The sequence below is a fragment of the Mobula hypostoma genome, chromosome 2, assembly GCF_963921235.1.
Source record: "Mobula hypostoma chromosome 2, sMobHyp1.1, whole genome shotgun sequence".
In the NCBI taxonomy this organism is placed as follows: domain Eukaryota; kingdom Metazoa; phylum Chordata; class Chondrichthyes; order Myliobatiformes; family Myliobatidae; genus Mobula; species Mobula hypostoma.
The window spans coordinates 165,619,519-165,644,359 of NC_086098.1; the positions used below are offsets into that span (position 1 = coordinate 165,619,519).

Sequence of the window (24,841 nt, forward strand, 5' to 3'; positions counted from 1 at the left end):
CGGAAAGAGATAAATAAAGTAATTTAATCCATTTAATAAAATCGGGCCCAAAGTTAAATTTTTCTATAGTTTTAAATAAATAATTCCATTCAACCCAATCAAAGGCTTTCTCAGCATCTAAGGATATCACACATTCTGGTATCTCTTTAGAAGGAGAATAAATAACATTCAATAAACAATGAATATTAAAGTGGGAGTATCGATTTTTGATAAATCCAGCCTGATCATCAGAAATAATAGATGGCAAAATTTTTTCAATCCTACGAGCCAAAAGTTTAGATAAAATTTTAGTATCAACATTAAGTAAGGAAATTGGTCTATAAGAAAAACATTCAGTAGGATCCTTATTCTTTTTCAGAATAAGTGAAATAGAGGCTTCATAAAAAGATTGTGGCAACCTACCTAATTTAAAAGAGTCTGAAAGGACTGAGTATAAGTGAGGTATAAGCAAAGAGGAAAAAGCGTTATAAAACTCTCCAGAAAATCCATCAGGACCCGGAGCCTTCCCCGAGTGCAAAGAGTGAACAAACTCGGCAATTTCCTCGTAAGAAATGGGTTGATCCAGCAATTTTCGATTATCATCAGAAAGTGTAGGAATGTTTAATCAACCCAAGAAATTATTCATTACAATATTATCTTTAGGAGGATCAGAACTATAAAGTTTAGAATAGAATTCTCTAAAAGTATCATTTATTTCTAAATGATCAGATGTTTTATCACCATTAGCTTTACAAATTTCTTTAATTTGGCATTTAACTATAAAGGTTTTTAATTGGCTAGCCAGTAGTTTACCTGTTGTATCTCCATGAACATAAAACTGACTTTTATCTTTTAAAAGTTGAGCTTCAATTGGATAAGTTAAAAGCAGATCGTATTTAGTTTTAATTTCAACATGTCTTTTATATAAAACATGATCTGGAGCCAAAACATACTTTTGGTCTAATCGTTTTAATTGATTGGCTAATTCAATTCTCTCCTTATTAGCTTTTTTCTTAACACTTGCGGTAAAAGAAATAATTTGTCCTCTAATAGAAGCCTTAAAAAGATCCCATAAAATAACACTAGAAGTCTCTTCTAGCATATTCTCTTCAAAAAAAATGTAATTTGTCTCTCCAAAAATTAAAAAAAATCCTTATCCGATAACAGAGTTGGATTAAAACGCCAGAATCCATTTATTCAGAAGACACCCGGAAGATTTAAAGATAAAAAAACAGGAGCATGATCTGAAACAGCAATTTCTTTATTTTCGCAGGATCAAACTAATGGAATCAATTCGCTATCAACAAAAAAAAAATCAATCCTGGAATACGTATGATGAACATGAGGAAAAAAAATGAGTACTCTATCTGTTGGATGCAAAAAGTGCCAAACATCAACAATAGAAAAGATTGGATAAATGAGGCAGATCTACTACATGTCAATTGTTTAGAAGAAGAATGATCTAAAACAGGATCTAAACAACAGTTGAAGTCTCCTCCTAAAACCAAAGAACATAAACTTAAATCTGGTAAAAGTGGAAAAAAAATTCAAAAATATATCTGGGGCATACAAATTAGCAAAAATCATTAATTTATTATCTAATTTCCCTGAGATTATAACAAAACGCCCATTGGTATGAGATACTATATTATGTTGAACAAAAGAAACTGAATTGCGTATAAGAATCGAAACTCCTCTTGCCTTAGCCTGAAAGATGGAATGGAAAGACAAACCTTTCCAACGGCTGAAAAGACGTAAATGATCACATTTACGTACATGTGTTTCTTGTAAAAAAAAAATTGAGACTTTCAATTTCTTAATATAATTAAATATCTTATACGTTTCACAGGATGGTTTAATCCTTCCACATTAAATCTAAGTAAACTAAAAATATGGTCCATTTTAAATATTGCTTAAAGGAGATGTTTGAATAAAAACCGCTGGATTATATATTAAATCCAAACAATGAACTTTAAGAAAAAGTAACCAAGCAACGAATGAAGCTAAGAGAACCAAACAGCTGATTTAAAAAAAAAGAAAACCACCCCCACCCCCCGCCCAAAGAGGGAAAATCGACCAAAGGGCAGTCGGCAGCTAAATCTACCATCCCTCCCAAATCAATCTAATTGCTGAGCTCCAAAAAAAAAATTTTCAAGGTAAAACTTCATTCCAACAAGACACAACAGAAAAACAGAGCACAATTAAACATATTTAAAAAACCTCAAAAATTATAGTATAAAAATATTAGAAAGAAATATGAAAGTTCAAAACATTAACTTAGAAAATATTAATTCAAAGAAAACTTACTAATACTAAATCCTTAATTTTCTAAACAAGGAAATAAAAGTACAAAAAAAATTAGATAGGAAGGTATACCAAAAGTTAAAAATAATTGTTCGTAAAAGAAAATAATGAAGTTAGACTGCTCATTCTAAAAAAAGAGTCCATCAAGCGGACATATAAATTTGTGTAAAGAATTACTGAACAGTTAAACTTCTGAGATTGATTCAGCACTCAAGAAGTCCTGCACTTCTTCAGTCGAGCGAAACCATCTCTGAGAACCGATTTTCAAAATGATTCTAAGATGAGCAGGTTATCGAAGAGAGGGTTTAAAACCTTTATTATACAGCTCAGACATGACTTTTTAAAAACTTGAAGCATTCATTCAACACCTCGGGTGAAAAATCTTCCACAATTCTGAACTTTTGGTCTTCATAATTAATCATACCTTTTCGATGAGCTTCACAAATTAAAAGTTCCTTTGTTTGAAAGCCGTGAAGACAAATTATCACTGAACAGGGTCGTCCTCCTGGAGGAGGTCTTGGTACAGGCGTTCTGTGAGCTCGGTCTATTTTAGGTGGAGATTTTAAAATATTCGGAAATAAATTAGCCAAAAGGTTTGCAAAAAATTCCGAAGGCTGATTGCCTTCCAATGACTCTTTAAAACCCAGAATACGTAAATTATTTCTTCTATTTCCATTTTCTAAGTCAATAATCTTCTGTCTTAATATTTCATTAGCCTTTAACTGTTTATCACAGATCTGTTCCAGGTCATCAATCTTCGCATTGAATGTCAACAAAATATCTTCATTCTCTTTTATCCATTTATTGTGTTCACTTAAAGATTTTTGAACAGAATTTTCTGATCCAATTATCCATCCATCCGTTTAAATTCAGCGCTGAGTTGCTGTAACTCCTCTGAAAGTTCATTTTTATGTTGCCAAAGTGTCACTAAAATAGATTCCAAAGTTACCGGAGGGTTATCTTCTTTCTTAGTAGCTTTAGCACGACTCATTATAAAGCAGTAATACGTTTAAAAGTAAGTTTTCAAAACAAGTTGGAAGCAGTAAATTAAAAAGAGTAGGAGCACCTATAAAAACGCTGCTACTCCATCAACAGCCAGTAGGATCTGATCCCCACTGGGAGTATTGTTTTCATTTCTGGTCACCTCACTACAGGAAGGATGTGGATACTGTAGAGAGAGTGCAGAGGAGATTTACAAGGATGTTGCCTGGATTGGGGAGTGTGCCTTATGAGAATAGGTTGAGTGAACTTGGCCTTTTCTCCTTGGGGCGATGGAGGATGAGAGGTGACCTGATAGAGATGATGAGAGGTGTTGATCATGTGGATAGTCAGAGGCTTTTTCCCAGGGCTGAAAAGGCTAACATAAGGGGGCATTGTTTTTAAAGCACTTAGAAGTAGGTACGGGGGGGGGGGGGTGGCGATGTCAGAAGTTAGCTTTTCACACAGAGAGTTGTGGGTGTGTGGAATGCACTGCCAGCAACGGTGGTGGAAGCAGGTACAACAGGGTTTTTTTTTATAAATACTCTTAAATAGGTACATGGAGCTTAGAAAAATAGGGGGCTATGAGGCAGGGTAATTTGAGGCAGTTTCTAGAGTAGGTACAGGTCAGCACGACATTGTGGGCTGAAGGCCCTGTAATGTGCTGTTGATTTATATGTCCTATGTTGTATGTTTTTTTTTTATTTTTTCCATTTACGGGATGTGGATGTTGCTAGCTACGCCAGCATTTATTGCCCATCTGTAGTTGCCCTTGAGAAGGTGGTGATGAGCTGCCTTCCTGAACCACTGCAGTCCCTGAGGTGTAGGTACACAATGCTATTAGGGTGGGAATTCCATGATTTTGACCCAGCGACAGTGAAGGAACTGTGATATGTTTCCAAGTCAGGATAGTGAGTGACTCGGAGGGGGATTTCCAAGTGGTGGTGTTCCCCGGTATCTGCTGTTCTTGTCCTTCTAGATGGAATTGGTTGTGGGTCTGTAAGGTGTTGCCTTAGGAAGTTTGGTGTGTTGTTGCAGTGCATCTTGTAGATAGTACATACTGCTGTAACGGTTCATCGATGGTGGAGGGATTGGATGCTTGTGGGAGGGGTACCAATCAAGTGGGCACCTTGTACTAGATTGTGTCCAGCTTCTTGAGTGTTGATGGAGCTGCACTCATGTTCTATGAATAAAAACAGAACATGCACTTCAACCCCAAACACCTCTCCCTCCCCGCCCCGTACAAATAAAAAACAGGAAAGATCAGGTAAAATAAACAGATTATTAAAAAAAACTGAAAAAGTCCATTGTCCATAGTCCAAGTCCAAGTCCGAAATGCTGAAAACCTGGGTAACATTCTTCAGGCACAGTGGCAGGCCATACAGGCTTCCCTCTCCAGTACTGAGCGATCCCACCGGTGATCAGAAAGCAGTCTCCCCTCTCCAGTTTCAGAGCGAAACCACCAGTGATCAGAAAGCAGTCTCCCCTCTCCAGTACTGAGCGATCCCACCAGTGATCAGAAAGCAGTCTCCCCTCTCCAGTTTCAGAGCGAACCCACCGGTGATCACAGGCAGTCTCTCCTCACTAGTTTCTGGAACATAAAACATAGAATAGAACAGAACATCACAGGAACAGGCTGTCATGGGGGGTGGGGTGGGGGGGAGGGGTTGGGAGCGGATCCAAATGCAAGACACAGACACTGAATTTACGAGGAACAGGACACAAGAGTTAAGGATGTGACTGGATGCAGACTAGGAGCTGGGACAAGAACACAGACTTGGGCTAGGACATTGGCGAGGCAAGCAGGACCAGGACAAGGAACTGGGAACCAGGAGCCTGGGCTTGGACTCCAAGCCAGAGACTGGACAAGGACCCAGAATCTGGGTCTTGACTCAGGCTCAGACCCCAGAACTAGGCGAGGACATGACGTGGCTACAGGACTGGACATGGCTTGGGTTCCCCGAGGCGAGGACATGACAAGGCTTGGGTATGGACTTCGAGCCAGAGACTGAGCAAGGACCCAGAACCTGGGTCTTGACTTGGGCTCGGATTCCAGAACTAGATGAAGACGTGACTTGGTCTTGGGAGACAGGAACCTTGGAGCCTTGGACAAGGACTGGATACTCAGAGCCTTGGACAAGGATGACAGGAACACAGAGCCTTGGTCTTGGGGAGGACATGAACACAGAGCCTTGGTCTTGAGCATAGGAACACAAAGCCTTGGACTTGAGAGACAGGAACATGGGGACATGGGGACATGGAACACAGAACCAGGACCCCCCCTAGGGAGCAGGATGTAGGGCCAGGACTCATACACAGAACACTGAGAGGCAGATCTCCACTCAAGGTAGCAGGAAACAGCCAAACCTACCTAGCAAAGGCATGGACACAGAGACAGTTCCCAACACTAGGGAATGACAAACAGCCAAACCTACCTAATGAAAGCATGGACACAGAGACAGTTCAAAACAACAATAGACACTTCCTTCAAAGGGTCTCAGCCTGAAACATCAACTGTACCCCTTCCTAGAGATGCTGCTTGGCCTGCTGCATTCACCAGCATCTGCAGAATTCCTGTTGTTATATACACTTCCTTATCTTGCTCCGGCAGTTGAACTTGACAGCAGTGCAGGCAAAGGTTGGCAAGGCTCCAGGTGGGGCAAGACTTCAGGAGGAAGAGGCAGAGAAAGGATTCAGGCAGAGGGTTTGGACAGGAACAATCCAGCCACTGAAGCTGAACCAAGGAGCTATTTATGTAGCCAGCCCAAAATGTGAATCAGCTGCCTCAATTAGAGCACCCAACAGAAAAAAGGGAAAACCAGAAAACCTGGAATAAGGAACGATGGACCGGACTATGAACCGGAATCCAGACTTCACGGACCAGAACATGACACAGGCCCCTTGGCCCACAATGTTATGTCAAGCCAACAAAAAATTAAATCAAAAAATCCAAAAATTTATCCCCCTACCTATGTAATATCCATATCCCTCCATCTTCCTCACATCCATGTGCCTATCTAAACGTCTCTCAAAAGCCTGTAATGTATTTGCCTCTACCACGATACCAGGCAGCACATTCCAGGCATCCACAGCTCTCTGCTAAAAAAAACTTACCCCTCACATCCCCTTTGAACCTACCCCCTCTCACCTCCAATGCATACCCTCTAGTATTAGACATTTCTATCTGGGAAAAAAGATACTTCCTGTCTACTCTATCTATGCCTCTCATAGTCATAGTCATAGTCATACTTTATTGATCCCAGGGGAAATTGGTTTTCGTTACAGTTGCACCATAAATAATAAATAGTAATAGAACCATAAATAGTCAAATAGTAATATGTAAATTATGCCAGTAAAATATGAAGTAAGTCCAGGACCAGCCTATTGGCTCAGGGTGTCTGACCCTCCAAGGGAGGAGTTGTAAAGTTTGATGGCCACAGGCAGGAATGACTTCCTATGACGCTCTGTGTTGCATCTCGGTGGAACACTCATAATCCTCTGTCAGATCTTCCCTCAGTCTCTGCTGCTCCAAAGAAAGCACCCCAAGTTTACCCAGCTTCTCATAAAAACACATGGCCTCTAAAGCAGGCAGCATCCTGGTAAACCTCTTCTGCACCTTCTCCAAAGCCTCAACATCCTTCCTATAGTGGGCGACCAGAACTGTACACAATTCTCCAGATGTGGCCTAACCAGAGTTTTATAAAGTTGCAACATAACTTCTTGATTCTTGAACTCAGTGCCTCGACTAATAAAAACAAGCATTCCATAAGCCTTCTTAACCACCTTATTGACCTGTGTAGCCACTTTCAAGGAGTTATGAACTTGGACCCCAAGATCCCTCTGCTCAGCAACACTGTTAAGGACCTTGCCTCTAACAGTGTACTGTCTCTTTGTATTTTCCCCACTGAGGTGCAACACCTCACATTTATCTGGGTTAAACTCCATTTCTCTGCCAATACCTGCAACTGATCTATATGATGCTTGCATTCTTTGCCAGTCTTACACTATCCACAACTTCACCAATCTTTGTATCATCCGCAGATTTACTAATCCATCCACCTACATTTTCATCCAGGTCAGTTATATACATCACAAACACCAGAGGTGGCAGCAGAACATCACCAGCTTGACTAATTCCCTTTGACCGCTGCCCTGTCTTCATCTTGCATACTTTCCATACAGACCACTTCATCACAGCAGCACATTGAGCTGCACAATAATAGGTGTAAAATAAAGTATTACAGTGACAGAGAAAGTGCAGTGCAGGCCTGACAATAAGGTATCATAATGAGGCAGATTATGAAGTGAAGAGTCCATCTTATCGTACTAGGAGTCCATCGAGTAGTCTTATAACATGAGGGAGATGCTGTCCTTGAGCCCAGTGGTACGTGCTTACTGATTTGTATCTCCTACTCAATGGGAGAAGGGAGAAGGGAGAATGTCCAGGGTGGGTGGGATGTTGGTTATGCAGGCTGCTTTTCCGAGGCAGGGAAAACAATAGACAGAGTCCATAGCTGGATTTTCTGCTGTGTCCACAACTCCCTGCTGTTTCCTGTGGTCACAGGCAGAGCAGCTGCAATAGGGAAGGCCAGAGAAGGTGGAGGGGGCAGAGACCTTCACAACATTTAGGAAGCATCTGAATGCAAACTCTTGAATCACTAAGGACCAAACATGTATAAATGGAATCAGTATAGATAAGTACCGTGGTTAACATGGACAGATGGGCTGAAGGGCCTGTTTCTGTGCTATATGACTGTGGGACTCTATTTCTTAGAAGTAATTATGATCCTCCTGATCACATCTGTAGCACCAGCCTCTCCTTAAAAGTGTGTGCTACAATGCAGGCTACATTACCCGGTGTTGCTGCCAGCACACTTTTGTATCACCTATGAAGGTTTTTAACTTTCCTCATAATAGATTTAATAGTCTTCCCAGGATGGCTTTAACAAATAAATCTCCAGGGTGCAGCGGAGATACTTGCTGATTAGCAAGTTGTAAATACATGGACACATTACTGAGAAAAGGCTAACTCATCATATTCTGTTTGGGTAGCCTCCAGCCTAATGACATGAACATCAATTGACCTGACTTCCAGTCACTTCTCCACCCCCACTCCTCCAGCTTTCTCTTTCCATTCCCCATTCAGGCTGCCACATGCCAGCTTGTACTCCTGCTGGTATGCCATCTTCTTACTCTGGCTCCTTCTCCCTTCCTTTCCAGTCCTGATGAAGAGTCTGGGCCCGAAACATCGACTGTATATCCCCCTCCATAGATGCTGCCTGACCTGCTGTCTTCCTCTGACATTTTGTGTGTGTTACTTCACTAAGGTTGTCCCAGCCAGAATAGGAACAGCATTATCTGTTGTGTGAGAGATCTTAGCCAGGGAAACTGGTCCACAGATGACTCTGAAGTGATTGACAAAGGGAAGTCAAACAGAAACCCTGACTTGAAGATGCTGTCTTACAAGAGAGTTGGGCTCAATGATGTGACTCGATTCCTCACAGCAGGAAGTGTTCTCACTTGTCAGAGACATCACGATATGAATAGCACAACAGGCAAAAACCTGGAATACAGTCGCAGTGTTAGATCCTGGTGATTCTGTGATCCAGAGATCCTTCCAAAGCCAAGAATGAAGCACTAAACCTGGTGCTCTCATTCTGGTACCAACCTAGAATCCCCACAAAGCTCAGGAGAACAATGCAAACAGCAACAACAACACCACCAACTACAACAGCAAAACAAGCCCTGTTCCTACCCACTCATTCACCCACCTACACACACACACACACACACACACACACACACACAATATACAGACACTAACACATATATACATAACATACAGACACTAACACATACACACAAAATACACACACACACAGACACTAATACACTCATGACACACACAGACTCTAGCACACAACACACAACACATGAGCACACACACCACCACACACACAGATACTAACACACTAACACATACACAGCAAAAAGATACCAACCTACACACACACAAAACACTAACACACAGGCATCGGACCTCCAACTTCCAAATACATAGTCCTTCAGGCCTCCACCTCTGGATTTGACAACATTGATTTTCAACATGAAAGGTGAACCATCTTTCAGCTTCACCGGCCTGTTTCTGGCTGTAGACCAACCTGTGAGGGTACGTTTCTGGGTGTAGACTAACTTATGGGTATGTTTCTGGGTGTAGACCAGCCTGTGAGGGTATATTTCTGGGTGTAGACTAACTTATGGGTATGTTTCTGGGTGTAGACCAACCTCTGAACGTATGTTTCTGGGTGGAGACCAACTAGTGGGGTAGGTTTCTGTGTGTAGGCCAACTTGTAGGGTATGTTTCTGGGTGTAGACCAACTAGTGGGGTAGGTTTCTGTGTGTAGACCAACTTGTGGGTATGTTTCTGGGTGTAGACCAACTAGTGGGGTATGTTTCTGGGTGTAGACCAACTTGTGGGTATGTTTCTGGGTATAGACCAACCTGTGAGGTATGTTTCTGGGTGTAGAGTAACTTGTGGGTATGTTTCTGGGTGTAGACTAACTTGTGGGTATGTTTCTGTGTGTAGACCAACTAGTGGGGTATGTTTCTGGGTGTAGATCAACTTAATGCCATTCCAAACTGGAACACAAGAGTGTTACAATTTTTATATGGGGGCAGGGTGGACATTAGAATTCCCACAACAATGTGGAGGATCAAAAGTATACACAGTACACAGTATACTCAGTACAGCTGATAACATGCAGCCTATGGCCACTTTTCACCATTATTAAACAGAATATCTGTCTTGGGAGGATCTGCCAAAACAAATAGGTAACAAATAGGTAAATCCAGCCACCATGCTCCAAGTTATCATATGCTTATAGTAATATTTATGTTACAATCACCCGTTCAATTACTGCTTCAGTGTGTTAAAAATAATGCATTAACCTCCACTTCAAATAGACTTTGATCTCGCAAAATCCAAAAGCAGGTGCCATAGCAACTCTGCTCAGCATCTCTGGTTGTTTAAGTCAGTGCATCACCAATAGAATATCTCAGGTTGTAAATGAATCCCTCTTCTTGGTGTGAATAAACTCTGATATCTTATCAGATGCCTTGTATGTCTCTCTGCCTCAGTTGGAAGCACACGGTGAAGATTCAAGAATCATTTTATGTGAGCCAGCATCACTGGATCAAGACTGGCACTCTCCACTGGCATGAAAAACTGGTACACCTCATAGTCATCATAGACTGGCACTCTACATAGGAATCAAAGACTGGTAGTCTAAATGGCCATCTTAGTCTGGCACTCTACACTACCATCATAGACTGGCATTCTACACCACCACCATAGACTGGCACTTTACACTGCCATCATAGACTGGCACTTTACACTGCCATCATAGACTGGCACTTTACATGGCCATAATGGTCTGGTACTCTACACCAATATCATAGTCTGCCACTCCTCACTGCCATCATTGATGGGCACTCTACACAGCATCATAGACTGCCACTCTACACTGTCATCATAGTCTGGCACTCTACACAGTCATCATAGACTGGCAATATATACTGCCATCATAGAGTGGCACTGCACACAGCTGTCATAGACTGGCACTCTACACAGGTATCATAGACTGGCACTCTACACTTCCATCATAGTCTGGCATTCTACACCACCATCATAGACTGGCACTCTACATGGCCATCACAGTCTGCCACGCTACATTACCATCACAGTCTGCCACTCCTCACTGTCATCATAGACGGGCACTCTACACAGTCACCACCTACTGGCACTCTACACAGCCATCACAAACTGCCACTCTACACTGCTATCATAGCCTGGCACTCTACACTGCCATCACAGACGTCACACTACCCTGCGATCATACACAGGCACTCTGCACCACCATAAGAGTCTGGCAATCTACACCACCATCAGAGACTGACCCTCTACACTGTCATCACAGTCTGCCAGTCTGCACAGCCATCATAGACTGGCACTCTACACTGAATCAGAGATGGCATTCTACACTGCCATCATAGACTGGCACTTCACATGGCAATCATAGACTGGCACTCTACACAGCCACATAGTCTGGCATCCTAAACATCCATCATTGTTTGGCACTTTACACAGCCATCACAAACTGCCACTCTACACAGCCAATTTAAACAAGCACTCTACACTGCTATCATTGTTTGGTACTCTACACAGCCAACATAAACTGGCACTCCACCCCATCATAGACTGGTATTCTACACAGGTCTCATAGACTGGCACACTACACAGCCATCATAGACTGGCACTCTGCCATCATAGTCTGCCAGTCTACACAGCCATCATAATCTGGCACTCTACACTGCATTATAGACAGCACACTGCACTGCCATTGTAGTCTGGCATTTTATACAGCCATTACAGTCTGCTACTCTACGCTGCCATCATAGACTGGCACTCAACACTGCCAACATAGATGGGCACTCTACACAGCCATCATAGACTGGCACTCTACACGGCCAACGCAGTCATCACACTAGACTGCCATCATAGACAGGAACTCTGCATGGCCATAAGAGACAGGCACTCTACACCACCATCACAGACTGGCCCTCTACACTACCATCATAGTCTGCCAGTCTACACAGCCATCATAGAATGGTATTCTACTCTGAATCAGAGAGTGCTCTATACACAGGCATCATAGACTGGCACTCTACACTGAATTATAGACACTGCACTATACTGCTATCATAGTCTGGCACTTTACACAGCCATCACAGTTTGCTACTCTACACTGCCACCATAGACTGGCACTCAACACTGTTGACACAGATGGGCACTCTACAGAGCTATCATAGACTGGCACTCTACACAACAATCATAGACTGGCACTCTACACGGCCATCATAATCTGGCACTCTAAACAGCCATCATAGACTGGCGCTCTACAATGCCATCACATAAACATAGAAAACCTACAGCACAGTACAGGCCCTTTGGCCCACAATGCTGGGCTGAACATATCCCTACTTTAGAAATTACCCAGGATTGCCCATAGCTCTCTATTTTTCTAAGCTCCATGCACCTATCCAGGAGTCTCTTAAAAGACCCTATCGTATCTGCCTCCACCACCATCGCTGGCAGCCCATTCCATACACTCAGCACTCTCTGCTTAAAAGAACTTACCCCTGACATCTCCTCTGTATCTATTTCCAAGCACCTTAAAACTGTGCCCTCTCGTGTTAGCCATTTCAGCCCTGGAGAAAAGCCTCTCATTATCTACACGATCAATGTCTCTCATCATCTTATACACCTCTATCAGGTTACCTCTCATCCTCTGTTGGTCAAAGGAGAAAAGGCCAAGTTCACTCAACCTATTCTCATAAGGCATGCTCCCCAATCCAGGCAACATCCTTGTAAATCTCCTCTGCACCCTTTCTATAGTTTCCACATCCTTCCTGTAGTGAGGTGACTAGAACTGAGCACAGTACTCCAAGTAGGGTCTGACCAGGGTCCTATATAGCTGCAACATTACCTCTCGGCTCTTAAATTCAATCCCATGACTGATGAAGGCCAATGCACTGTATGCCTTCTTAACCAGAATCAACATGCATAGCAGCTTTGAGTGTCCTACGGACTCTGACCCCAAGATCCCTCTGATCCTTCACACTGCCAAGAGTCTTACCATTAATACTATATTCTGCCATCATATTTGACTTACCAAAATGAACCACCTCACAATTACCTGGGTTGAACTCCATCTGCCACTTCTCAGCCCAGTTTTGCATCCTATCAATGTCCCGCTGTAACCTCCGACAGCCCTCCACTCTATCCACAACACCTCCAACCTTTGTGTCATCAGCAAATTTACTAACCCATCCCTCCACTTCCTCATCCAGGTCATTTATAAAAATCACAAAGAGAAGGGATCCCAGAACAGATCCCTGAGGCACACCACTGGTCACTGACCACATGCAGAATATGACCCGTCTACAACCACTCTTTGCCTTCTGTAGGCAGACTAATTCTGGATCCACAAAGCAATGACCCCTTGGATCCCATGCCTCCTTACTTTCTCAATAAGCCTTACATTGGGTACCTTATTAAATGCCTTGCTGAAATCCATATACACTACATCTACTGCTCTACCTTCATCAACGTGTTTAGTCACATCCTCAAAAAATTCAATCAGGCTCGTAAGGCACGACCTGCCTTTGACAAAACCATGCTGTCTATTCCTAATCATATTATGCCTCTCCAATGTTCATAAATCCTGCCTCTCAGGATCTTTTACATTAACTTACCAACCACTGAATTAAGACTCACTGGTCTATCATTTCCTGGGTTATCTCTACTTCCTTTCTTGAATAAGGGAACAACATCTGCAACCCTCCAATCTTCCAGAACATTTCCCTTCCTTATTGATGATGCAAAGATCATTGCCAGAGGCTCAGCAATCTGCTCCCTTGCCTCCCATAGTAGCCTGGGGTATATCTCGTCCATTCCCGGAGACTTCTCCAACTTGATGCTTTCCAAAAGCTCCAGCACATCCTCTTTCTTAATATCTATATGCTCAAGCTTTTCAGTCCGCTGTAATTCATCCCTACAATCGCCAAGATCCTTTTCCATAGTGAATACTGAAGCAAAGTATTCATTAAATACCTCTACTATCTCCTTCAGTTCCATACACTTTTCTATTGTCACACCTGATTGGTCCTATTCTCTCACATCTTATCCTCTTTCTCTTCACATACTTGTAGAATGCCTTGGGGTTTTCCTTAATCCTGTCTGCCAAGGCCTTCTCATGACCCCTTCTGGCTCTCCTAATTTCATTCTTAAGCTCCTTCCTGCTAGCCTTATTATCTTCTAGATCTCTATTTTTTCGAATCTTTCGTAGGCTTTTCTTTTCTTCTTGACTAGATGTTCAACAGCCTTTGCCCACCACAGTTCCTGTACCCTACCATCCTTTCCCTGTCTCATTGGAACGTACCTATGCAGAATGCCATGCAAATATCCCCTGTACATTTGCCGCATTTCTTCCATACATTTCCTTGAGAACATCTGTTCCCAATGTATGCTTCCAAGTTCCTGCCTGATAGCTTCATATTTCCCCTTACTCCAATTAAATGCTTTCCTAACTTGCCTGTTCCTATCCCTCTCCAATGCTAATGTAAAGGAGATAGAATTGTGATTAAGGTTCCTTTACCTTAAGCTCTCTGATCAATCCCAGTTTATTGCACAACACCCAATCCAGAACAGATGATCCCCTGGTGGGCTGAACCATGAGCTGCTCTAAAAAGCCATCTAGTAAGCGTTCTTCAAACTCCCCCTATTGGGATCCAACGCCAACCTGGTTTTCCCAATCTACCTGTGTACTGAAGTCCCCCATGACTATTGTGATATTGCCCTTTTGACATGCATTTTCTATCTTCAATTACAACTTATAGAATACATCTTTTGGCGGTCTGTATATAACTTCCATTAGAGTCTTTTTACCCTTGCAGTTCCTTTGTTTTACTCTCAACAATTCAACACCTTCTGACCCTATGTCACCTCTTTCTAAGGATTTAATTTTATTTTTACCAACAAAGCAATGCAACCCCTCTGCCTACCTGCCCGTCCTTCTGATACAATGTGTATCCTTGGATGTTAAGCACCCAGTTATTAGCTTGTTTCAGCCAGTGACACTCACAACATCACACATGCTAATCTGCAACTGTGCTGCAGGTTCATCCACCATATTCTCTATACTGCACATTTTCAAATATAACACCTTCAGTCCAATATTCACCCTTTTTCGATGTTGTCTGCCTTTTACATTGGAATTTCTGGGGGTGGGGGGGGGTTGCCCTGCTGCTTGTCCGTGGGAGGGGGAAGCTGGGTGGGGGGGTGTTTGGGGTTCTAACGTTTAACTATCATTCATTCTTTGGGGCACTTCTCTGTTTTTGTGAATGTTTGTGAGGAAAAAGAATTTCAGGATGTATATTGTATACATTTCTCTGACATTAAATGTACCTGCTGACCTATGGATATTGCTATCTCATTGGCTGCTATTTTGCCCTTTCATTAGTCTGTTCTTGCTAGGAGTCTCACTATACATTGCCTCTGTTTGCAAACCAACTACCCCTTTCTCAGCACTAACCTCCATTTCCTATTCCCCTGCCAAATTAGTTTAAACTCTCCTGATCACCTCAAGTCGTCAACCTACCCACAAGGATATTGGACCCCTCGGGCTCAAGTCTAACCCTGACCTTTTGTACCGGCCCTCCCTTCCCCAGAAGAGAGCCCAATGATACATAATTCTAAACCTCTGCTCCCTGCACCAGTTCTTCAGCCATGATTTGTCCAGGAAGAAGAAGCAGACAGGGAAAATCATTGCAGACACTAACCTCCCTGAAAACTGCCTTTTCCAAAATCTTCCTTCTGGAAAGCACTGTAGGATTATTAAAACAAAAACTTCCCACCATCTTAAAAGTTTCTTCCCTCAGGCAGTTAATCTGATCAACCATTTTCATTAGCCTCCCCACCTCTTCTATCTACTACCTGTCAGTGCACTTTAAACATTTTAAACCACTGTTTATCATGCCATTTACATTGTAAGTACATGCTGGTATCCATGTATTTATACACTTTTCATTCCATATTGTATTTTAACCCCCAACTTTATTTTTTTTTATAATTGCTGAGTGTTTTTGTTGCATGTCACGCCAACACAGAATCAAGTTTAATATCACTGGCAAATGTTATGAAATTTATTGACTTTGTGGCAGCAGTACAATGCAATAATAGAGAAAAAAAACTTGAATTACTGTAGTTAAATTAAGTAAGTAATCCAAAAAAAATAGTAAGGTAGTGTTCATGGGTTCAATGCCCATTCTGAAATCGGATGGCAGAGGGGAAGAAGCTGTTCCTGAATTGTTGAGTGTGTGCCTTCAGGTTCCTGTACCTCCTTCCTGATGGTAGCAAAGAGAACAGGGCATATCCTGGGTCCTGGGGTTCCCTAATGATGGCTGCCGCCTTTTTGAGGTGTCGCTCCTTGAACTTGTCCTGGTACTACGGAGGCTAGTGCCCATGATGGAGATGACTAAGCTTAACACTCCTTACAGCTTATTTTGATCCTGTGCTGCAGCCATCCCATTCCAAACAGTGATGCAGCCAGTTAGAATGCGTTCCATGGTACATCTATAGAAATTAGCAAGTCTCTTTTGTGACATATGAAGTCTCCTCCAACTCCTAATGAAACATAGCTGCTGTTCTGCCACAGGTTTTGCTGATCATCTGCTGTACACACCACAGCAAATTCCAAAAACATGTAAATGTGTATGGTGAATGAGCTGATCCTACAACTTTGACTTTTACTGTTGGAAAAGCCAACAAAAAGTGGTGGATACAGCCCAATCCATCACAACAAAACCCTCCCCACCTTTGAGCACATCTGCTAGCACTGCCACAAGACAGCTACATCCATCATCAGTGACCCCCACCATCCAGATTATATTCACTTCTCACTGCTGCCATCAGAAAGGAGCTACCTGGGTTCCCACACCACCAGGTTCAGGAGCAGTTATTACCTCTTAACCTGGAACCAGAGTGGATAACTTCACTCAGCTCCAAATTGATTTCACTTTCAAAGACCCACAACTCATGTTCTCAGTATTATTTATTTATTTATTTATTTATTTATTTTTATTTGCAGTTTGTCTCCTTTTACACATTGGTTATTTGCCAGACTTTGTCTCAATTTTATTTAATTTTCTTCTGTTCTACAGTGAATGCCTGAAAGAAAATGAATTTCAAGGTAATATATAGTGACATGCATGTACTAAATGTATTTTGAACTTGAACTTTGATCCTTGACGTTAATCAGCTGGGTAGTTTTGGAGCTGGCTTAACTCCCGGTCTTTTGTCTTTGCTCTGTGTAGGTTATGGTCACGCTGCCCCGGGTACTAACGCCGGCAAAGCCTTCTGCATGTTCTACGCGGTGCTGGGGATCCCGCTGACGCTGGTGATGTTCCAGAGTCTGGGCGAGAGGATGAACACCTTTGTTCGCTACCTGCTGAAGAGGATAAAGAGATGTCTGGGAATGAAGAACACAGAGGTATCTATGGAGAATATGGTCACGGTGGGCTTCTTCTCCTGCCTAGGAACGCTGTGCATCGGCGCCGCGGCGTTTGCCCACTTTGAGGACTGGACCTTCTTCCACGCTTACTATTACTGCTTCATCACTCTCACCACCATCGGCTTCGGAGACTTTGTGGCCCTGCAGAATAACGAGGCCTTGCAGAAGAGACCCCCCTACGTGGCGTTCAGCTTCATGTACATCCTGGTGGGCCTGACAGTGATCGGAGCCTTCCTCAACCTGGTGGTCCTGCGCTTCCTCACCATGAACTCCGAGGACGAGAAGAGGGACGCGGAGGAGCGTGCCAGCAACAAGGAGCACTTGGCTATGACGGTGGGAGAGGACGCCCAGGGCAGGAGCGCCTCACTGCTGCCGGGGGAGGCGAGCCGAAGTAGGAGCAACCTGATACCACTGATAGCAGCGGAGGCGGGGGTCGGTCGAGGGAGCCCACAGGAACCCGTTTCAGACGCTGAATCCCTCTGCTCCTGTATGTGCTATCGGTCCCAGCGCGGCGACAGTCCCGCCGGCTCCTTCAGGGCTCATTCCAACCCTGTCTACTTCAACTCTATCTCCTACAAGGTGGACGAGGAAGTGTCGCTGAGCGCGGGCGACAGGCTTGTCCTCTCCTCCCCGGGCAGCCACTGCTCGCTGGGGTTTCCTGCCTCTGCCCAGTCCCGGCGCAGCCGGCGGAGGTCGGTGTGATCCCATTGCATGCGCATCCTTGCTGGAGATTGCTCAGTGCATTGGCAGCAACCGCATGGCGCCCAGTGCCAAAGGAAACCAATAAATAGCATGGCTATTGCACACAGCGCTCGGTAAAGCCCGGCTGTGCTACCGGGCGACAGGGATGCCCGGAGAGAATGGCCAGAACGTGCAAAGCGGCACACACCTCCAGACCCAGCCGGGAGTCACGGAGGTGAACCCTCATCTTTCTAGTCCGAGAAGAGGTTGAGACGAACTTTCCTGTGACCAGACTTGTGAATTACCCGATTAGACGGCGCGGGTCCGATGATAATCCACGGTTCACGTGGTTTCCGCCCAGCATCGACGCCTGTGCTTCGGTTTACACGTGGTGGGAGCCGATGGCTGGTTGGGTATAGGGTTAACCTGCTGAACTAGTCATGTGGGGCAGCTGAGGAGGATAACCCAGAGGCTCGAGTTGGTGAGATGGTAGGTGTCAATCGAAAGCTCTAAATGGGCCAGACATCTCCAGTGGTGTGGAGATTCTATGCTAAGAGTTGAATCCCACTCTGGGAGCTGGATAATTAAACAAGGCTCACAGGAAGGTGAAGTGAATGTGTGCCAGTCTCGGCAATGATGACCATGGTTGTGAGAACAACCTCCCCTCTGTCTCCGAAGTCACTAATATCCCTTAGAGAAGGATTCTGCCTGGCCTGTGTCTGTGGATTAGCTCCTACCCACCCAAGTGAGCAATTCAGTTGGGGATGGCACCAAGTGAAGCCTTTGGCAGCAGAGTCCACAGACCATGAGTGAATTGTGGGTGGGAGTGGGTGTTCCAGGGCCTGGCACAGAGGAGTTCAGGCTCACTCTGACACCCACGTCTCTCAGGAACTGTAGAGGAGCCAAACACAGAGCAGCAGAGACGATTTAGCAGGGAGCAATAACTTTAATAATAAACTGCAAAAGAACCAAGAGTGGCCACAAAACAAGAGAGCACAGATACTTAGCGACAAGGGAACTGAAGGCTCAGAGCAACTGGTTGAGGCTGGCTGGTTAATATGAGTGAACATGGATTGAGGATGAGGGCAGGTTTTAAACAGGTTGTAGGTGATACGTTGGAAACAAGTGGCAGGTGACTCCAGTTAGCTGGGAGGAGCCTGCATTTGCAGGCCTGACAATATTGTTCCATTTTTCATCTCTCCCCCACAGGCCAGCTCCTCACAACCCATCCACCACATGCCCCAGAATTCAGCACTGTCTCGTTTCATCCCAATTTAGTTTGCGCTGGACTGTGCCGAGGCTGATAGTGATGGTTTCTGTTCCGCAAACCTTCAGGGCAGTGTGACCCCAGGGCTGACCACTGGATAACTGTGAGCAGGGGATGGAATGGGTTGTGAGGGATTTCACCACCAGCTGATGGTAAGGTTGTCATGGCCCAGCCCAGTACCAGAGGGCATAGGAAGATCTCTGGGTTGGGGTTGGAGGGTGCTAGAGACGCTGCAGCAATCTACCAAATGGCCCAGGACATGGAGGGACATGTGGTTCTGGAGAGAAGTCAGCCACAACAGTCTCAAAATATGGGACAACAGCACATTCACCGGCTGTGACCTTCCCTCCTAGGGATGTCACTGTGGGTCGTGGAGTGTTGGACAGGTCCTTGAAGCAAGTGTGTAATTCCCGGGACAAGGAAGGGTGCCAAACATGTCCCTCTCCAAATTCTTGTAGCTTTAACACCATCTCTCCTCATGTTTTCCTAGCAGAAAGGAAACTCCCCTCAGGTACCAAAAGACCATAAAACATAGAAGTAGAATTAGCCATTTGGCCCATTGTCTGCTCTGCTATTCTGTCATGGTTGATTCATTATCCTTCTCAACTCTATTTCCTACTTTCTCATCATAACCTTTGACACCATGAGTAATCAAGAACTATCACCCAACAACTTGGCCTCCACAGCTGTCTGTGACAATGAATTCCACAGATTCAGCACCCTCTGGTTAAATTCCTCCACATCTCTGTTCTAAGTGGATGTCTATGTACTTTGAGGCCTGGCCCTCTAATCCTAGACTCTCCCACTATAGGAAAAATCCTCTCCACGCCCGCGCTATGTAGGCCTTTTTTAATACTGAATAGGGTTCTGTGAGATCCCCCTCATTCTTCTAAACTCCAGCGAATACAGGCTCAGGGCCATCAAATGCTCCTCATATGTTAACCCTTTCATTCCTGGGACAATTCTTGTGAACCTCCTCTGGACCTTCTCCAATGCCAGCATATCCTTTCTTAGATAAGAGGCACAAAACTACTCACAATGCTCCACATGCAGTCTGGCCAATGCCTTATAAAGCCTCAGCATCACATCCTTGTTTTTATATTCTAGTCTTCTCAAAGTGAATTTAATTTGCCATACATACCACTGACTCAACCTGATGTTAACCTTTAAGGAATCCTGCATGAGGACTCCCGAGCCCTTTCAATCTCTAATTTGTTGACATAGAACCAATTTCTTGGGCATTGAGAGGTCAAGGTTATAGTTTCAGGGAGTAATCAGTGCAGTTGAAGGAGCAGGTAGACTGGGGGCTGGCTATCAGCAAAGTTCAAAGTAGAACTTGCAGGGAACTGTGAGGGAACAATAAACACAGGAGAGTCTGCAGATGCTGGAAATCCAGAGCAACTCACACAAAATGCTGCAGGAACTCAGCAGGCCAGGCAGCATCTATGGAGGGGAATAAACAGTCGATATTTTGAGCCGAGACCCTTCATTAGGACAAGAAAGGAAGAATAAAAAGCCAGAATAAGAAGGTGGGGGGAGGGGAAGAAATACAAGCGGGCAGGTGATAGGTGAGACCAGAAGAGGGGGAAGGTGGATGGGTGGGGGAGCAGTCTGAAGTAAGAAGCTGGAGGGTGATTGGTGGAAAAGGTAAAGGGTTGAAGAAGAAGGAATCTGATTGGAGAAGAGAGTGGTTCATGGGGGGAAAGGGAGGAGGAGGGACCAGGGAGAGGTGAAAAGTAGGTGAGGAGAAGAGAAGAGGTAACATCTGAGCCAGAGTGGTGAATGGAAGAAGAGACGAGGGGGGGAGAATAATTACCAGAAGTTAGTAAAATTGATGTTATACGTGAAATTGTGCATTTTTAATGGAGTTTACAGGGTAATTTTGGAGAATTATGTTTGATGGAAGATACAATTCTGTGAAAGAAAGGAGCAGAATGGAATTTAAATTGGATTTGGAGTACCCTAATAACAAGCTAATCAAGCCTTCAGTACAAGTATTGCTCCTTTTAAATGCTGTCATGAAAATACCTACATGGATATTTACATGTTGTGGGTCTAATGAGGCAGCAAACTGGACTGACTGAGGCACGATCCAGTGCTGGCAAATACAAGGATCTTGCTGACAGCCACTACATCACAAGTGGCATTTTTCAGTGACAAAATCGTGGCCAGATGAGCATTTATAGCATTCATTTGTAACTGCCATTGAGTCAGACAGAGGAGGCAGTCCACACAGGATTAATAGTTTGTCAGGAGTGAAGAATGTGATAAGAAAGGCAAAGGAGGGCCCTGTCGTGAAACAGATCCCTTTATAATTACCGCAAGGACAAAAACAGTTGTTTCTTTCAGTTCTGTCCCTTTCAACCTTGCTTTCAGTTGCCAAGTCCCCAGTCTCATCTCCCTGCCCTGGAACACTGAGGGTGTAATTGTGGGACGGGACCCATCTATCAGTTATTCCACTGACGATGAATCAAGTCTGAGGAATAAGACTGACATCAGCAAGCTTGAACTCTTGGCTGCTGCTACTCTATCCTTATGAAACAGAACATACATGGTAGGAACAGGCCTGTCATTGCCGTTTGATTGGACTTTAACAACTCACACTCGTTCCTCAATCAATACTTGTGCAACATCATCATTCCTTCATTGCTGCTCTGAAGTCTGAACAAAGAAATTCTATTTTTATACAAAATTGATTAGTTGGATACAGATACTGATCTTGTGTATGTTCAGATTCCTTATTTACATGACCAATCACCAAACACACTGTGTTAATACAGGTATTAATAGCCAATGTTAAAGGCCAGTAGTACTTAAGAATTAGTAAAGTAACTGACCAATACTAACTGTCAACCTAGAATCCTGCTCTTGTCCCTGTATGCCAAATGGCTCTGGTCCGTGCTGTACAAAGGGAAGTGATGCTCTTCGAAGATCTGTCTTGCCTGGGTTGACTGCACACTATCAGCGACTGGTCTGGAGTGGTCATTGCACAGCATCGGAAAAAGCTGCAGACAGTTGTAAACTCAAGCAGCTCCATCACGGGCTCTAGTCTCCCCAGCATTGAGGGGATCTCCAAAAAGTGATACCTCTAAAAGGTGGCATCCATCATTAAAGACCCTCAACACCCAGGACATGTCTTCTTCTCATTGATAGCATCAAGGAGGAGGTATAGGAGCCTGAATATTCACATTCAGCATTTTAGGAACAGCTTCTTCCTCTCCGCCATCAGATTTATGAATGGACAATAAATCTATGTTCATTACCTCACTATTTTCCTTCTCCTTTTGCAATAGGTATATATATTTATTATAATCTATAGTTTTATAATGTGTTGCACTGTACTGCTGGCATGAAACAACAAATTTTACGACGTGCGACAGTAAAGTTATTCTATAAACTGTCCTTGCCTGGACATCACATTAACCCTTGCCTTGCTGCAACTTCCAGCTTGTCTGTGCAAAACCATGATGCCAATCTAAATACATGGTTCATATCCGTCCACTCCCTGTCTGTTCATGTGCCTGTCTAAATGCCTCCTAAAGAATGCAAATATATCTGCTCTCACCACCTCCCCTAGAAATACATTCCAGACACCTAGTATTCTCTTGTGAGACCATTTGGCCCATTAAGTCTGCTCCATCATGGCTAAATTATTATCTCTCTCAACCCCATTCTCCTGCCTTCTCCATGTATCCTTTGATCCCTATGCTAATCAAGAACCTATTACCCACCACTTTAAATATACCCAATGGCTTGGCCTCCGTGACTGTCCATGGCAATGAATTTCACAGATTCTGGCTAAATAAATGCCTGCTCTTCTCTATTCTAAAGAGATATCTCTCTATTCTGAGAGCTGTCTCTTCTGGTCCTAGACTGCCCCACTATAGGAAATATCCTCAACTACTGAATTCAGTCTAACTGGCTTATAATATCCTGTCTTTTGCCTCTCTCCCTTCTTAGAGTGGAGTAACATTTGCAATTTTCCAGTCCTTTTGCACCTGCATTATGAACACAAGAGTTCAGGGGCAGGATAAGTGCACTTGGCTCCTCAAGACTACCCCATGTTATGGCTGATCCTCTGATCCACAGTCCTTGAATGATGATTGGTTTATTTATGTACAGTGAAAGGCATCTGTTTGTCATCCAGGCAGATCAGTCCATATAAAAAGTATTCACCACCCCCCAGAAGTTTTCATGTTTTACAAAATTGAATCACAGTGGATTTAATTTGGCTTTTTTGACACTGATCAACATAAAGGACTCTTTTGTGTCAAAGTGAAAACAAATTTCCGCAAATTGCTCTAAACTTATTACAGTTATAATACACAAAATAATTGATTGCATAAGTATTTACCCCTTCAAGTCAGTATTTAGTAGATGCACCTTTGACAGTAATTTAAGCCTTGAGTCTGTGTGGATAGGTCTCTAGCAGCTTTGCACATCTGGACACTGTAACTTTTCCCAATTCTTCTTTACAAAACTGCTCAAGCTCTGTCAGATTGCATGGGGATTTTGAGTTAACAGCCCTTTTCAAGTCCAGCCACAAGTTTTCAATTGGATTGAGGTCTGGGCTCTGACTTGGTCACTCCAGGACATTAACTTTTTGTTTTTAAGCCATTCCTGTGTAGCTTTGGCTTTAATCTTGGAGTCATCATCTTGCTGGAAAACAAATCTTTTCCCAAGTCGCAGTTCTCTTGCAGACTGCAATAGGATTTCCTCCAGGATTTCCCTGTATTTTGCTGCATTTATTTTACCCTCTGCCTTCATAAGCCTCCCAGGGCCTGCTGCAGTGAAGCATCTCCACAGCATGATGCAGCCACTACCATGCTTCATAGTAGGGATGGTGTATTTTTGATGATGTGCAATGCTTGGCTTATGCCAAATGTAGTGTTAGTCTGATGGCCAAAACCCTCAATTTTGGTTTCATCAGACCATAGAACCTTGTTCCAGCTGGCTTCAGAGTCTCCCAAATGCCTTCTGGCAAACTCTAGCGAGATTTCATGTGAGTTTTTTCAACAGTGGCTTTCTCTTTGCCACACTCCCATAAAGCTGTGACTGTTTTGCATGCACAGTCTCTCTCATCTCAGCCACTGAAGCTTGTAACTTCTCCAGAATTGTCACAGGTCTCTTGGTGGCCTCCCTCACTAGTTCCCTTCTTGCACGGTCACTCAGTTTTTGAGGACGGCCTGCTCTAGGCAGATTTACAGCTGTTGCATATTCTTTCCACTTCTTGATGATTGGCTCCAACTGTACTCCAAAGGATATTCAGTGACTTGGAAATTTTCTTGTATCCAGCTCCTGACTTGTGCTTTTCAAGAACCTTTTCATGAAGTTGTTTGTAGTGGGTTTTTTTGTCTTCATGGTGTAGTTTCTGCCAGGATACTGACTCACCAGCAGTTGGACCTTCCAGATTCAAGTGTATTTTTAATACATCAATTGAAACACCCTGACTGCACACAGGTGATCTCCATTTAACTAATTATATGACTTCTAAAACCAATTG

General features: G+C 43.7%; 1 protein-coding gene across 1 annotated transcript in view; it reads left to right on the plus strand.

Annotated features, from left to right (window-relative positions):
- LOC134359891 (potassium channel subfamily K member 9-like) overlaps nucleotides 1-18,476 on the plus strand; it is a 67,637-nt gene extending 49,161 nt beyond the window's left edge. The window contains exon 2 of the mRNA XM_063073700.1: nucleotides 17,194-18,476. Within this exon, the coding sequence (XP_062929770.1) occupies nucleotides 17,194-18,092 (899 nt within the window). The 3' untranslated portion in view covers nucleotides 18,093-18,476. The remainder of the gene's footprint in view (nucleotides 1-17,193) is intronic.
- Nucleotides 18,477-24,841: the final 6,365 nt, after the last annotated feature.